This window comes from Malaya genurostris, chromosome 1, assembly GCF_030247185.1.
Source record: "Malaya genurostris strain Urasoe2022 chromosome 1, Malgen_1.1, whole genome shotgun sequence".
Classification (NCBI taxonomy): domain Eukaryota; kingdom Metazoa; phylum Arthropoda; class Insecta; order Diptera; family Culicidae; genus Malaya; species Malaya genurostris.
Genome location: NC_080570.1, coordinates 148,030,561 through 148,046,655, shown reverse-complemented (window position 1 = coordinate 148,046,655; position 16,095 = coordinate 148,030,561). Strand labels below are relative to the sequence as shown.

At 39.9% G+C, this 16,095-nt stretch overlaps 1 protein-coding gene across 3 annotated transcripts in view; it reads left to right on the top strand.

The window, feature by feature from the left end:
• The first annotated feature begins 4,214 nt into the window (after positions 1–4,214).
• Positions 4,215–16,095, top strand: part of LOC131426149 (telomerase-binding protein EST1A) — a 237,000-nt gene continuing 225,119 nt past the window's right edge. For 2 of the 3 annotated variants that reach the window (XM_058588615.1, XM_058588613.1), the window contains exons 1-6: positions 4,215–4,664; positions 5,112–6,176; positions 6,240–6,343; positions 13,318–13,350; positions 13,452–14,817; positions 14,895–15,005. In XM_058588615.1, the coding sequence (XP_058444598.1) occupies positions 5,169–6,176; positions 6,240–6,343; positions 13,318–13,350; positions 13,452–14,817; positions 14,895–15,005 (2,622 nt within the window). In that variant the 5' untranslated portion in view covers positions 4,215–4,664; positions 5,112–5,168. The remainder of the gene's footprint in view (positions 4,665–5,111; positions 6,177–6,239; positions 6,344–13,317; positions 13,351–13,451; positions 14,818–14,894; positions 15,006–16,095) is intronic. The other variant, XM_058588614.1, reaches the window with a different exon arrangement.

Genomic DNA, 16,095 nt, shown 5'->3' with positions numbered 1-16,095 from the left:
TAACCAAACTTCAATGATAACAGTACATTTGAATTGAATTGAAATCGAAGCCTTATAGTGTTGTTAAAAAGTAAATGAGGTCTTTAATTCGAAACTAGTCTAATTTTAATTTTATTTACCAATATTTGTCGGTAGCACAAAAGTAAAATAGATTACAATTTGATAAATCGGATGCGGAGAATACCGGAACCAAGGAACAGATGAAATAATATATTATGAAACAATGAAGTTCAAAAATGGTCAATTGGATTTTCAGAAACTTGTCTATCAAGTGTTTGCAGAAATGATTGCTTTTAGGGTGATAAAATAAGATTCTTATTTTCCAACAAACCAAGTCAAATATCAAATTTATTCACAGTTCAAGGTAAAACGTGTGGATTAAGAAGCCAGAAAGCCACGGTCGTAATTGGTTCGAATGCAAACAAAGGAAAAAAATATTTAAACTGGAGTGGTAGAAACATGATACATGAAAATAATGCGCCGTAAACAGTGATATTCATGTTTTTACGTTGAATATTAAGTTTTTCCCATATTTGAATTTTATTTGTAAACCATTTTTTAGGCACTCCTATGATTATATTCAAATTGCTACTATCGATAAAGTAGATATTTTCATTATATCTGCATTGATAATGTACAATTCCTGCTTCGCCTGGCAGAGGAGTCAATTTTTTCAGCTTCATAATTGCATTATAAAGACATTAATAACTGTATTGCATTAAATCAATTTCTTCACGCGATTTTATAAAACTGAAATAATGTTCTGTTATGATCGGGATTACTTGGGATACCAAAGTTTTGCATTGCTTGAACACTTCCCAACTAACCAAAAGTTGAAATAAAAGGGACTAATTTGGCCTAAGCAATTTACGAAGAAAATCTATGTAAGCTGTCCGATTCTTATGTAACCATTCATGCTTGAAAGTTCGTGCGAAGCAATCGAACCAATTTCGGCAGTTTCTAGAATACATTGCTCAGCTTCTATACAGCGAGAAAGTTCAGGTGGAACTTGTTCTGTACTTTTAGGATCTCAAAATTTCCGCGTGTACTTTTAGGCAGTAAGTGTATTTGTGGAACTTTTGGTTGCTAGTGTGGGAACACTTTCAGCCGTTATTGGCTTGATTTGAAAACTAAATTAAAATTATTTAAAAGATGCTTCTTTATATGATGAATGAAATATTTAGTTTTATGCATCTTTTAAAATTTCTGATAAAAGTTATCTATAAAAACCTGCGCACTATTATTTGGGAAGTTCAATGCACTGAACATACATCTGTCATAACTATACTGACTTGTTCATCATTCAATACCGACATTCTGTAAAATTTACAAATAATTCGAAAATATAGTACCGTCGGAAGCTGTAAAATTTTTTCGACATATTCTATTGAAAAAAACAAAACAAACAACAACAAAAAATTAGAAAAATGGGAATTTTACAATAACTTGCCATTATATTAGAGTGCTGAAATTAGAACCACGTAGAAAGGACGAAGAAAATATTTTATACATTTATCATATAAGAAATTTGCAGGAATCAATTCGAAATAAAGTTGCCGGATATTCTCGTTGCATGCTACAATTGTCTTCTTTTCGCTACGGTAAATTGGTCTATTTGACAGTTGTACAGTTTCTTACCGAAGTTTTCAGTAATCTTCGATGAAATACTTCAATATTTTCAATTGATTCACTGAAAATTGGTGAAACTTTTACTGAATCGGTAAAAAGTAATAATATTTTGAAACTTTACAAACTAGTGTATTTTTACAGGGTTTGCTGAAATCCAGTAGTTCGTTGATAGATGTGTCTGTAAAGTGGATGAATTTTACAGATCGTTCAGAGGAAATAATATTTCTCAGATCTTAACCGTAAAATTTTTTACTGAACACCAAAAAAGAAATTTTGTACGCATGAATTCAACTACCGATGACATCAAAAAAATTTCGCTCACTTTATGAATGTGTCAGAATAAAAAACAGGCGACTTACGCCATTTCATGAAAAAAAAATGATAACTAAGGTAGGCCTTTTTGTCAATTTCCAGCGAATTTCAACAGTTTATGCCAGAATTCTAAGAAGAACTAGTTATATAAATATTTTATTAAAAAATTATCTGGGAGGAGGCTAAACTCATTCGGAATCTGTTGTTGCACTGGAGTGGATATTTTGAAATTTTGAAATTTAATCGGAATTAATTATGATTTCCATGTAGAATTTCGAATGAAAATTTCTCGCCGATTCGAGATTGATTTGGAATTCATTCGGATCGGCTGCTGCATGATTTTCTAGTGCTCGATCGGTTCAGTGCTAGAATTTTCGCCTGAGTTGGATGCCCGATCAACCCGATTGACAGTCACATTATAAATGTCATTGAATATTCGCTCATTTTTTGAATGTGTTAGTGTAAACATAGGCGACTTAAGCCATTTCATTACACTCCAGCTAGAGGAATGAATGATGCTGACTAAGGTAGGCCGTTTTGTTAATTTCCAGAGAATTTCAACAGTTTTTGTTGGGATTCTAAGAAGAACTGGTTATTTACTAATTCTGTAATTGCGAAAAACATAAATTTGTATATTCAGTTATATAATGTTTTCGTTTAAAAAAACTGAAAATCAACACGAAAACGTGCAAAATCGGGAATGAATAAGAAGAAGATAAATTGACAGTTCAGTCCGCATCTTCTCACTCAATTCCGACAGATTTCCGAATCAACCGGTTGTAGGCGAAATTCATTCGGAATCAGTTGTTGCACTGGAGTTGGAATTGATTCGGAATTCCACATGAATTCCGAATAAAAATTTCTCGCCGATTCGGAATTGATTCGGAACCTATTCGAATCTGATGATGTGGGATTGACTCAAAGACGAACTGAGCAATAAATTCTTACTCGACTGCTCGATCAACCCAATTTCCCACATTATCAGATCCGAATGGATTCCGAATCAATTCCGAATCGGCGAAAAATTTTCATTCGGAATTTCATGTGGAAATCATAATGAATTCCGAATCAATTCCAACTCCAGTGCAACAACCGATTCCGAATGAATTTCGCCTACAACCGGTTGATTCGGAAATCAGTCGGAATTGAGTGAGAAGATGCGGACTGAATTGTCAATTTGTCTTCTTCTTCTTTCCCGATTTTGCACGTTTTCGTGCTGACTTTCAGTTTATTTTTAAATGAAAACATTACATAACTGATTATACACATTGAAATCTTCATGTTTTTCGGATATACAGAACTAGTAAATAACCAGTTCTTCTTAGAATTCCAACATGAACTGTTGAAATTCGCTGGAAATTAATAAAACGGCCTACCTTAGTCAGCATCATCCATTCCTCTAGCTGGAGTGTAGTGAAATGGCTTAAGTCGCCTAAATTTTACACTAACACATTCATAAAATGAGCGAATATTCAATGACATTTATAATGTCACTGTCAATCAGGTTGATCGAGCAGCCAACTCAGGCGAAAATTCTAGCACTGAACCGATCGAGCACTGAAAATTCATGCAGTCGAGTAAGAATTCATTACGCATTCCGTCATTTCGATAATGTGGGTTACAGTGACATTATAAAATGTTCACTCACTTTATGAATGCGTTAGGGTAAAAGTCGAATGCGAGGAATGGACGATGATAGCTAAGGAAGGTCTTCCATTGGTTTTCAGCAAACTTCAACAGTTGCTAGAATTCCAGAAAAAAACTGGTGATTCATTATTCCTAAATTTAAGTTTAAAAATATTTCGGATTCAACTAAAAATCAGCATGAAATGTGTAAAACCCGAGGAGAAGAAGAAGAAGAAGAAGAAGCAGTAGAAAACAAATTGACTATCAATTCGCATTTTCTCACTCAATTCCGACAGATTTCCCTACCATTTGAATGGAGACGAAATTCATTCGGAATCGATTGTTGTACTGGATTCCGTGTTGATTCGGATTTCAATACTAAATTCCACATGGAATCCTGAAAGAGAAATTTTCGCCCGAACGTATTTGATTAGGAGTTTATTCCGAACTGATTATTTGCTTCGTTAGAAATGATTATTGTAATGCCTGAACGTATTCTCAACCGATTCCGGATCGGTTTAATTTGAAATGAGTTAAAGTTAACCGAACTCAAGCTGGGTTTTGATAAGCGTATAAGTTTTTTTTTCTGAGTGTGTGTGCGACAGAACCGTCCGCGAACGATGGTGAACTGTCAAAACCGTGGTCTTCGTTTCGTTTGCGATCGGTTGGTTTGTAGTTTTTACTGTCACTCGAAGAAAAAAAGAAGCGACTATTTCGGCACGGTTGTTTTGTGAATTTTAAACCCAAAAAGTGCATTAATTCCAACGGTTTCGTGTAGATAATCGTCGTACGATTTGCATCCGTCGCGTGCAAACTTTATTCGGTATCGGTTAACGCTTTCGGAAGCAACTAGCAACGGCACTTGGTAGAGGAAGAAAAAAAAAGTTCTTCCCCACATTACTCCACTCGTACTCCATTTCTGACATCGTTCTTTTTTTTTGTTGGTTGGTTTGCTGGCGGTAAGTTTATCGGAACAGTTCTCCAGAACAGATTGGTGCTGGGAACGTGCACGTGCTGGATCACCATCGTCGTCGTCGTCAATTGCGTGTAGTACCGGGCATTCATCGCAATTGCTTTCCTCACTTCCGCTCGTACAGGTTAGTATCCTTTTGCCTACAGGGTAAAAAAAGAAATGCTGCGATCCTTAACCTGACTACTAAGCAGTTGGAACGGTCAAGAGGAGGGAAGGGACGGTGAGCGAGTGAGAGATCCGAAAATAAGAACAACAGAGGTAGTATACGTAATGGAAGATTAAAATTTTTAGAACGAAACTTGTCAGAATAGATCTGATTCTGCTTAATCGTGAACGAAGATTACAGGAAACCGTTTAGATTGTACCATTTTCTTCACGCAGATCCTTTGTTATGGTTTTTGATTTGATGGGAAAATTTTGCCGGTGCTTAGGAATTAACTTGCGAGTATTGCGTGTTGATCTATTTTTTGGCAGGTGTTTGTAGAGATGATTAGAATTGTTGCTCGAACTCGAAAATGATTTTTATATTTGTTTATAAATCAGGTTAATGACAAAATATTCGTTCTTGCAGATTTTCTACCTCCCAACGGTGCATTCCGCAGTACGTCGCTCGTAGCCGTAGCCGGCCATGAATAGTGCCTCCGCCTCATCGGGCCGTGGAAGCCGCGGAGGTGGTGGAGGTGGCGGTGGCAGCGGCGGTGGTGGAAAACGGCAGCAGCAAACCATTTACAGTCCCGGGAGTGGTCCACTGCGAAAATCGGAAAACTCCGGTAGTAATCGGTCGCTGAATTCGATCGGCGATGGACCGCCACCGGCGTCGTCGTCGTCCCGTGATCGAGATCGGGACCGTTCCGATTGGGGCCAGAATGATGGTTGGCGATCGGTCAATAAGAAAAGTAGCAAAAAGCACGACTACTACGATCAACGTCGTGGTGGAGGTGGTGACGGTCCAGGCTTCCGGCAGGCCTCCGAACCTCGCGTTTTGTCGACCAATCCACCGAACGTGAACTATAACAGACCGCAAGATCGGCTGCGTAATGAACGGGACACGCGCAGTGTGGAACCCAGCTACGGTGGTGGTGGCCGTGGAAATCTCAAAAAACCTCCGTTGCCTCAGAATATTGAATCACTTCCACCTCGATTGCAGCGAAAGTTCCTTCTGGATCACGGTTTACCACTGGACTACCTCGAGAACCTTCGCAACGAGCAGGCCAATGCCCCTCCACCTCAAAGTTGGTCCCACACGTTACCAATTTCACCTCGATCACGCCCGGGAATGCGTGGTGGCGGTGGCGGTGGCCGCAATCGATATTCAGGAAACTATCAGCAAGGTGGTCCCGGAGGTGGATACCAACAGCAGGATTACCACTCGCGAACCCCGGCTGACTACCAGCGACCGCGTAGCCGTTCCTCTGATATCGGTGCCGAGCAGGACGAATTCGATCGTCCACCGAGAACGGCCAGTCGGAATTCCAGTTGCGATCCGAACGAACGATGGAACAACTATACGACGCAGGGTCCGAGTGGTAGCGGAGCAGGGTTTCGCAAGGAAGGTGGCCGCAACCGGCAGTACTCCGATGGTGGGGGAAGCTGTCGGTTGGAAGAGGATGAAGGGCGAAAAGTTTGCGGGAAGTTGGTAAGTTGGAAAAGGGGTTAAAGAAGAGAAACTTTATTCGGTTGACATTGGCATTCCTTTTAGGACTGGGCTGACGATGTTGATCGGGAACTGGTGCCGGAAAAGTCGGCGAATAGCATTAGCACCACCAATAGCAATAGCAATAGGAACCGAAGGCGACATCGCAGGTAACGGAGATGATCATTTTTTTTTTTCAGGATTTAGTAATTTTAACAAATCGAACCGCGGACGTTTATGTTTTTGAAAAAGGCGAAACGCTTAAGACAGAGCTGTTCAAAGTGGAGCATAGTATATCCTCTTCCAACACTTAACAGAGTGTCCTGGAATCCAAACGGTGGATATGAAGCTAGGTTTCTTAGACTAAGCAACTTATCAGTGCAACTTGAACCGCTCAGCAGTCGAAAATTCCTGTTTCGTTGTTTGATTCCACATGCCAAATTAAGAAAAATGCCTTTTTTTATTTGGTAGATTCCTTTATTTCTTTTATTCTTGCACCAAAGATTAGTGTTTCACCGTTCCCTCTAGTGGATTCTGTTCGTCATCATCCTCCATTACATATTCTGCTATAATTTTAATAGAACCGACTACATTAACATGACCGACTTCTTGACGCAAATCGGCTGGGTAAAGTTCTTGACAACGATGATACCAATGCTGCTGTGCAAACGTTATCTAATATGAGCTACGCAATCAACTACGTTGTACCCAAACGATCGAGTCGGCAGACCCGACTAGTAGACCACCGAAGTGAGACATTTGAAAACGACCAAAATAGCTGGAGGATTTTCCTTGCGTAATCGCTGCCAACTACTTGAACAACGTACTTCAAAAACTCAAATCAAATCCAAGGTATTTCTGGAAACATGTGAATGAGCAGAGGAAAGAATTCGGGTTACCCTAGTCAATGAAATTTGAAGAACGTACTGGTTCGTGTACACAGGAAATATGCCAGATGTTTGCGGAAAAGTTTTCTAGGTTTTTATTTTTCAAATGAAATCTTGTGCATTTGCAGTAAATAGCAGCCGCTGCACTTAACGTTCCGCTGTCTAATAACTCATCGAACTGCTTCAATATTGCTTCTCCAGGCCCTGACGGAATACCGGCTGTTATTAAGCTCGCGTTAAGTAATCGTTCGCCTCTGACAATTATTTCAAATGTTACTCGCTACAGAAGTATTCCCCAATTAATGGAAAGCTTCCACAAGCAGTCCACAAGAAAGGCGATAAAAAAATAGAAACAACTAGCGCGGTATTACTTACCTCAGTGCTATACCAAAGCTGTTCGAAAAGATTATGCTGCCACCAATTTTCAATCACTGCAAGTACTATATCGTCGATACTCAACACGGTTTCATGCCTAACCGCTCTACAACCACAAATTTACTATCGTTTTTGTCTTATGTGACTAATGCAATGTCAAACGGTTTTTAAATGGAAGCTATCTAAACAGATTGTTCCTTCGCTTTCGATGTAATCAACCATGACATCACGGTTGCTGTATTGGACATACTTGGATTCAGTTCGAATACTCTTCGTTAGCTACATTCATACCTCAGGAATCGTTGTTAAGCAGTTAAATTTGACGATCACACTTCCGAACAGTGATGGCCCAGCACACGAGCCAGCTCTCATACAGTCCGTGTGCTGTACCTTTTTAAAAATACGCACGCGAAGTCTGAAGCACACACTCGTGTGCCGTGTTGCTACTAGATCGAGAGTCGTATGCTTCGAAGAACCAGCTCGCTATGATGGCTCATCTGCTGGCTCATGAGCTGGAATGGGGAGCTAGCTCGTGAGCTGACTCATGTGCTGAGTTGAGTGTCCGTTTTTTTATTTAATAATATAACATAATTTTTAAGCACACAGTGTCCGCTCTTCTATTGTCTCTTATCAGTAGGTGGACAACACAAATAGCACACGCTCATGAGTGGTTTGTAAAGCACAGCACACGAGCTTAATAGGCACACACTGCAGGTATAGAGCAGTGTGCTGAGCTCAGACATCACTGCTTCCGAATCGGTTCCACGCATCATCCGGAATATCACAGGGAAGTCACCTCGGACCGTTAGTATTTTTACTGTACTTCAATGATGTTAATTTTTATCTGGAAGGTCCTCGCTTATCGTTTGCTGATGATGTTAAAATTCCCGCCACTTAGAAGACGCATCCTTTCTCCAGCGGCAATTGTTTGCTAGCTTCAGTCTATGATAATCCATGAACGGAGACACATCGAGTGCGCAGCCCGCCACTTATTCAATACAGTGGAACTACACCCGGCATTATTCAACTGGTGCTTCAGTCAATGGCAGTCAATGGGCTTCGTTCCTCAAACCCAAACGCAGAAAAACAATAACTAGTTTTTCTGTGAGGATATCTGGGACAATCGCAGTGTGAGTTTCGCTTCAAACTTGAGACGATTGCGTAATTCAACTGCTGGTCGTTTGCATTGGACAAAAAAGGCGGGTGGGTAATGTCAGAGACATAACTGGATGTCGTGAATACGAAAACAACGGACATGTTCCTAAACACTTCCGAATATCAATTAGTTGATCAATTGTATGAATTATGCAAGCATTCCCCTTTTCCACATTTTTCGCAAAAACAAAGAAGGCTTCACTTGATCTAGATTACTGTGAATTTCACACAGTGAAAAGTGCAAAAATCAAATCAAAAAGTTCTAGATTTGCACTAAACTGAGGATATTTCCTTTCGATTTGCGAACAACAAATCCTAATAATTCTTTAGAAACTATTTTTTAGAGCCATTAGAACGGCTGATTTTGTGTAATGCTCTCCACCGTTGCTTTTTCATCATTTCATTTTTGCGTAACTAGCTTTGCAAACGACACAAAATACATCTGCTCGCAGTGGCGATAGAATCCAAACTAATCCAATTTTTGTTGAGAGGCTTGTTTTTACCTGATTTCGTTTGTAGCTTTTTCACTAATGGGCGGTCCTAACGGCTATAAAAATAGCCGCATACAGAATTTTAATGTCGATTATTTCTTATCGGATTTGCATAATTTATTGAAAGAAACTATTAATATGCTGTAGGGATTCGTTTCTAGCATTCAAAAGGACCGAATTGAGGAACTCACTACGATATTCAACACTTTCCGGAACATTTTTCTCGAACGATTTGTTGTACAGCAGCAGATATTTTGTTCTCTTCCTCAGAACGCGTTCTGATTGGCTGGTGTTGACATGGAGCAAATGAGACAGGTTTTTCAATAGTGTACTATTGAAATATTTCAATGCTGTTGCTATACACGTTTAAGTTGAAAAATTTTGATTCTATTGGCAGTTAGATTATATAAATCCTTTCACAGATCACTGAGCTCTGAGCTTTAAAAACACGAGAAAGGCCTTATGGATTATCCCCTTTGGTACTCTTTTATACCAAACATTTCAGAAAAGTTTAATTTTGAATTATTTGAGATTATGTCACACAACTGAAAATTTTATCATAAAATTGTGATCATATTTCCGATGGGGTGTAATAAAGATTATGTTAATTCGTTAGATACAACAAGAGATATTCACGATCAAAAACTTATCACTCTCTCAGAGGGTAAATTTTGAAAAGGCACCCCATAGTAAAGTAAGTCGTATTCACGACAAAAGAAAACGAAAAGTGGACAACGATGGGGAACATTATACAAAACCAGCCATTCTAATGGGTCTAAATGTTATCTTCTTTGCAAATCGGAGGTGAAAATCAACAGTTTAGTGCAAATCTAGAATAATTTGATTAGCTTTATGCTACTTTTGCAGTGCGAAATTCGCACCAAACGAGCGTAAATAGAGCTAGCATTTGGCTGCTTTGCGTTCGGGAGAATGTTCGAAAAGTATTTAATATCGTAGAGAAATGCGCAATTTGGCCCATCTGAAAGCCACATTGAGATGTATGAAATATTGAAATATATGAGCGATTGTACGACTTGTGTCACGATTATATTTATGCAATGATTTCTTCTAGGTCAAGGCTCAAACTTATGAATGACTTGAAATGGCGCACTACTTCCTGGAATACAAACGTAATCATTCATAACCAAATAGTCATTTCCAAGACTCCTTGAAGTTTGGAGCTTTGAACATGAAGAGCTTTGCAGAAAACTGTCTTAAACTGCCGCTCTAATATTCCTAACAGTGCGGTAAAATTTCATTTTCAATCGAATAATATAAGATGAAAATGAAATTTATGGCCGCTGACAGTCAGCATATCCCTACTAATTCATTTGACTTTTGCTGTCATTTTCAAGTGAAGCTCCCGGAATTCATCGTCAGTTGATTAATCATATCTAGTCATTTGAAGTTTTGTTTGCTCAGTTCCGAGTGCCAAGTAGTCTACCTGCTTCAACGCCTTCGCTCTTGCTAGTAAGCAAATTCGAACGAATAGAATTATAAATGGAGTAAAGTATTAAAAATGAAAACTAAAGGAGGAAACAATTAATTTATGTGTATTCTGTGATTGATATTTCAGCTATCTGGTTTGTCTTTCATCTATTATCTTGAACAGATTCGAATGTTTACATGAACCTCATTTGTAGGCCGCTCTCACACTATTGAAAGAGATATTTTGACATTTCAAGAGATCAACTGACGGTGGTTAAACTGAGCCTCGATTGAAGAGAAACGAGTGATGAATTGAATGCTGCCCGTTCGGGCCGTCAGCAAACATTGTGTGTTTCAGAGAGTGAAGTTTACTGCATTAGAGAGATCGTCAATGTGTTCCACATTCAGTTTCAATTGAATTGAATGAAGTTTTACAGCACTGATTCCTAGTATACAAACGCAATCTCCTGAAACCGAATGGTCCCTACCAGGACTACAAAATATTAAATGGTATTGAATCAGTTAATATCTATACACATCTCGAACGCAGTCCTAAGTCAATCTGACCTTGCCTACTCCAATTTTTTTGTTCTGATGCTTTTGTGACAAGTTCAATTGTGAAAGGTTCTTCAGGAGAGTTGGCGAGCTAGTTATTGCGCACATTTTTATGTATCCCATACGGTTTCTAAGAGGTAAAATTCAAAAGGAAATTGGGAGAGTGCTATTTTTAAACTCATTTGAATTAGTATGAAAATACTGTCAAAAACTACAAGGATCAGCCCCATGGAGTTGTTCGAGCCATTTATGTGGAACAAGGTAACCAAAATTTCTTATGATCTACAATCAAAAAGTTAAATCAATCGTCACACTTTTGAATCCGCAATTGCACAAGAGTCAGTTTAGATTGATCTTGATTAGGAACAAACACCGAAAATCGTTTGTCTTGATTTGTGTTTGTTTTGTTGCCGACGAAATTACATCAATAATCACATTCCTACGTGTACTTTTCCTTGAGTTTCTGATTTGCACCCCTATATGGAAAATAAAGATGTGTTCCACATCAAAAACTAAAAAAAAAACACATTGCATATCTCTTAATGTATAAACATACTACCCTTAGAAAAATGTTGGTTTCAAATGAGCCCTACAAGTTTTCCATACACTGCCCATACGAGGAATGAGGCACACAAAAACTACAGCCGAAAATAGATTTTGTATTGAATAATTTGAATTAATTTATTAAAAATGATTACTTCGATTGAGTTAGAATAATTAGCGGCCCTTACACGATCATTAAAAGTATCATTACTAAAAAGTAAAGTTATTTTTAATAAACGTGTAAACGCAGTAATGATGAATTATCGAAACAGATTTCGAATGGTATTATTTAGTAATCATTAAAAATTCCCGTGTAAGGGCCGCTATTGAGAGTCGAAGATACTGTGTAGTATCCTTATTCCGCACTAGTTGGCCATGACAAATCTTCATTAGCTTGACAACCATTCAAACAAGCAGGTGTCAGTTAGTAAAACGCTAATATTTTTAACCGAATCGTGGCGAGAAGCCTGCGACATTGTGCCTCCTTTCTCGTCTACCTGTGTACCGAACCGACTGTAAAACGGCGCACAATGAGTTCTGGTTAGAATAAATACATTCTACTCATTTTACCAAACTAATGGATCTTACGAAAGGCTGATGGATTTGATGTTTTTTGGTCGAAGTAATAATGACATTTTACAGTATATCATTAAAGAATTTCCGAATGCTGAAGAAACAAATTCAAGTGAAAGAACTTCGGGTTATCGATGCATCGTCGAATAGACCGCGGAAAAGAGGGCGCCCTCATAAATCGTTTTCTGACGGTGGAAGGAGAATCAAACATCGTGAATTACGGAAGATTACAAGCTAATTTCAATAACAATTACGTGAGCTCTCCGTTCAGTGGAGAAGCTGATCGCGAAAAACGGTCTTGATCCATTTTTTAGCCACAAATAGTTGTAACAATTCTCCTTCAATTTAACGGAAACTAACTGGGATCGAAAGTTGTTGATGAAATTGGGTTAGCTGAAGTTTGTAGTGATAAATTAGTCCAGCGGGAAGGGTCTGGTAAATCACTGTCTGGTACTGATAACGATATCGGGTTCAATTCCTGATTTGTTCAACGTTCTTCCCAGGTTGGAAATTTTTTTGATTAACCCTCGCTCTTCAGAAAGAGAATCTATATCGGCTAGATTTATCAGATTGTTTTGAATTTTGTTTACTGGTTAAAATATGTGATGCAATATTTATTATCATTTAGATAAAACGTCCAGCTCACACCTTTGTAGGGGTATGAGTTTGAAGACCTACTGATGTCTAATCTTTTAAAGGTATGAATAGGAGAGCAAGGAGGATTGACCTGATCTTTCGAGAGATCGCTCGTTTAGATTTCCGTTTTACTGATGATTTGATACGCAGCTTTGCGATGATGATGGAAACATACAACGGACCAGACGAAGCTAGGTGGATTAAACTAGCCTAAATTGAGAAAAAGGGTCGCAACGTTACTATCGATATCGCAGTGTACCGCTCCTCCCCTACATGAAACAGACGCTCAAAAGGCTTCGTTACATCAAGAGTTTTCAGATAGCCCCAAAAAGAACCTGAAGAATCCCGCATTACGTCTAATCTAGCTGCTCTAAGGAGCATACAGTCGATGTTTCCTCACCTTATCAATAAATATAAACGTCTTGGTTCGATCACTATTTGATTAGTATAGTTACTGAACATTTCGATATACTTTACGTTCAACAAACGCACACAAATCAGAAATGGAAATAGGAAAAAATTAAAAATTTTGCCGTAAGTTACATTCCAGTTGGTTGGTTTTATGATTCCCAATAAACATTTACCAATCGCGGTTGAAAACTAATTCGGTTTATTTTTTTCCCTTCTCTACGTAGCAACTCCCGTTCGAGTGCCGATTTCTACGATGATGGTGCTAGTTTCAAGGTACCCTATCCACCGAAGGGTGGTGGCGGCGGCGGCGGAAGTAGCGGTCGTAGCCGCCGGAACTCCCAGTCGTCCAACATGAGTCGCGAGAATAGCATGGATCGAGCGGCAATCGGCGACCGAGGGGGCCGAGGGCGCGGTGCCGGTGGAAGCGGGAAGTCATACAGGGACAACAGCCAGGATAGATATTATGAGCGGGGCGATCGGTACGCACATCGGAAGGGCGGACTGGATCGATATAGCAATAGTAGAGATAATAGCACGGAACGGATCGGGTCATGGCAGCGAAATGATTCCACTAGCTGGCGAGGATCGAATGAGATCGGTGTGGCGGACAAGACGGATGTGAAAATTGCGGAAATGACGAAGCAATTTGAGGAACAGATCGGAATTCAGAAAGGTCCCGGTGTGTTGGTGCTACCGCCGAAGATACCACCCGTCGGGGGTGAAAGTGGCATTCGGGAGAATCGAACACCGAGAGACACCGACCTAAGCGGAAATGCTCGAACGTTGTTCGATCCGAACAATCCGAACAAACCGATTGTGGTGTCGCAGTCCCAAACTCGCAACTATAATCCGCCAGAAAATTTAGATGCTCTGGCGAACCCCGGCTCAGGAACGAACAACGAACGGAAACGAGCTTCCAGTGGCAATCAGCTAACAAACCAACGTCCCATTTGGTACGACACTAGCAACCCGAAGGCGCACCTGTTACGGAATAAGGACATGGTTCACCAACTGGAAGCTGCCGACAATCGCCTTCAGGAACTTCTGCTCAGTGGTAATCTCTTCCGCGAGTGGGACATCTACGTACGAATACGAACCGATCTGCAGAAGTTGCTCGAATCTTTCTTGCTGTCGGAGATTCACTTCGCACAGGATGTCAACCTGGAGAATCACTTCTGGAAGTTGCTCTACTACAACATCATCGAACAGATGCGCAAACTGCTGGTCGAAGATCCGGACCCGCACAATCGGACCTACTATCGGGAGAAAGCTCTGGACATCATCGAAAACGGAACGCAGTTCTTCGAACAGATGCTAACCCTGCTGGAGCGTCACTATAATTTTAGTTTGGAAAAATTTACCGGTCCAAATGCGGCCACTTACACCAAGGGTAGCAAGTTTGGGCTCGCCCTGGTGTCGGCACAGAAGCTGTTCCTTTTCCTCGGTGATCTCGCGCGCTATCGGGAAACTTGCTCCCAGAACGAGGCCACAAACTTCCGCAAGGCAAAACAGTGGTACGTCAAGGCACAGCAAATTCGGCCTAGCAACGGACGCCCGTACAACCAGCTGGCGCTACTCTCGGTCTATGCGGTAGGTTTCGATTCATCGTTGATTCGGAAGGGAAGGGTATTTTTCTAATTTTGAATATTGTTTGTTTTTTTTTTCAGAAACGCAAAATCGATGCCGTTTACTTCTACATGCGCAGTCTGATGTCGTCCAATCCGTTCGAGTCGGCGCGTGAGAGTTTGATGGATTTGTTCAACGAGACCAAGAAGAAGGTAGGTTCTTTGCTTTGAGTTCCCGGTGTGATCGGTACGTAGCTAGATCAGATGCTTTTTTGTTTGCGGAAAAAGGTTCCGGGTGATGTTCGAATAGTGGGATCACTGGTAAAATCGATAGGGTTGAGCAATTCCAGATTATAAAATCAGGATTCACTTTGCATACATCTTCAGTGTGACAAACCATTGGTTTTGTCTAGATGGAAGTATTTTTTAACCATACTTCCGAGAAAATTCCAGTCAAAAATTCGTTTAAAAATTTCAAAAACATATCTGAAAAAAAAGTTGGTTCAGTTGATTCGTTGTCTTCAGAAGCATTGCAAGAGCTACCAATGCATCCCAAAAAAGTCACTGTTTTGTGTGGGTTATGGGCCAATGATATCATCGGGCCGTACTTTTTCAATGGCGACGACGGGCGGAACGTTACTGTGAATGGCGAGCGCTACCTTGGCGATTTTTTATTGCACAAAATGGAATAACTGGACATGCTAAATTGGAATTGGTTTCAACAAGACGGTACCACATCCTATACGGCACGTGAAACAATGACCAAATTAAGAGCCGCCTTCGGTGAACAGTTTATCTCACGTTTCGGAGCTTCATTGCTGCAAATTTTGCAATGATCACGTTTATCTCTGGAAATACTACATGAAGGCGTGAAATATTTCTCAGATAGTCTGTTCATTTTGTAAAATCAATTTTTGGTGATACTACAAACTTTTAGATCGAATATGGCGTCGAAAATCCGGATCTGTCAGTAAGAAACTGTTGATACACGTTTGACAACAGTCGGGAAGGCTGGATCTCAGGAACCACCAGAAAGACGCAAATGTGTAGCAAATACTTGCAGAGACCAGATCTTTCGATACGTACATGTTGCCAAAAAAAATAAAAAAAACTTTCGCGCTAGTTTTCCTGCATGATAATAAACTTATGTGCTGGAAGACTTTAAGCTGCTTTCCGGAGTGTTTTTTTATACGGACAGCATAGAGGAGCATTCCAGGACGAAAAATAGACCAGGTTCCATATAAAAATATTTGGTTTGGTAGGCAATATGGAACTGTTTTTTATCACTATGGAACGGTAAACA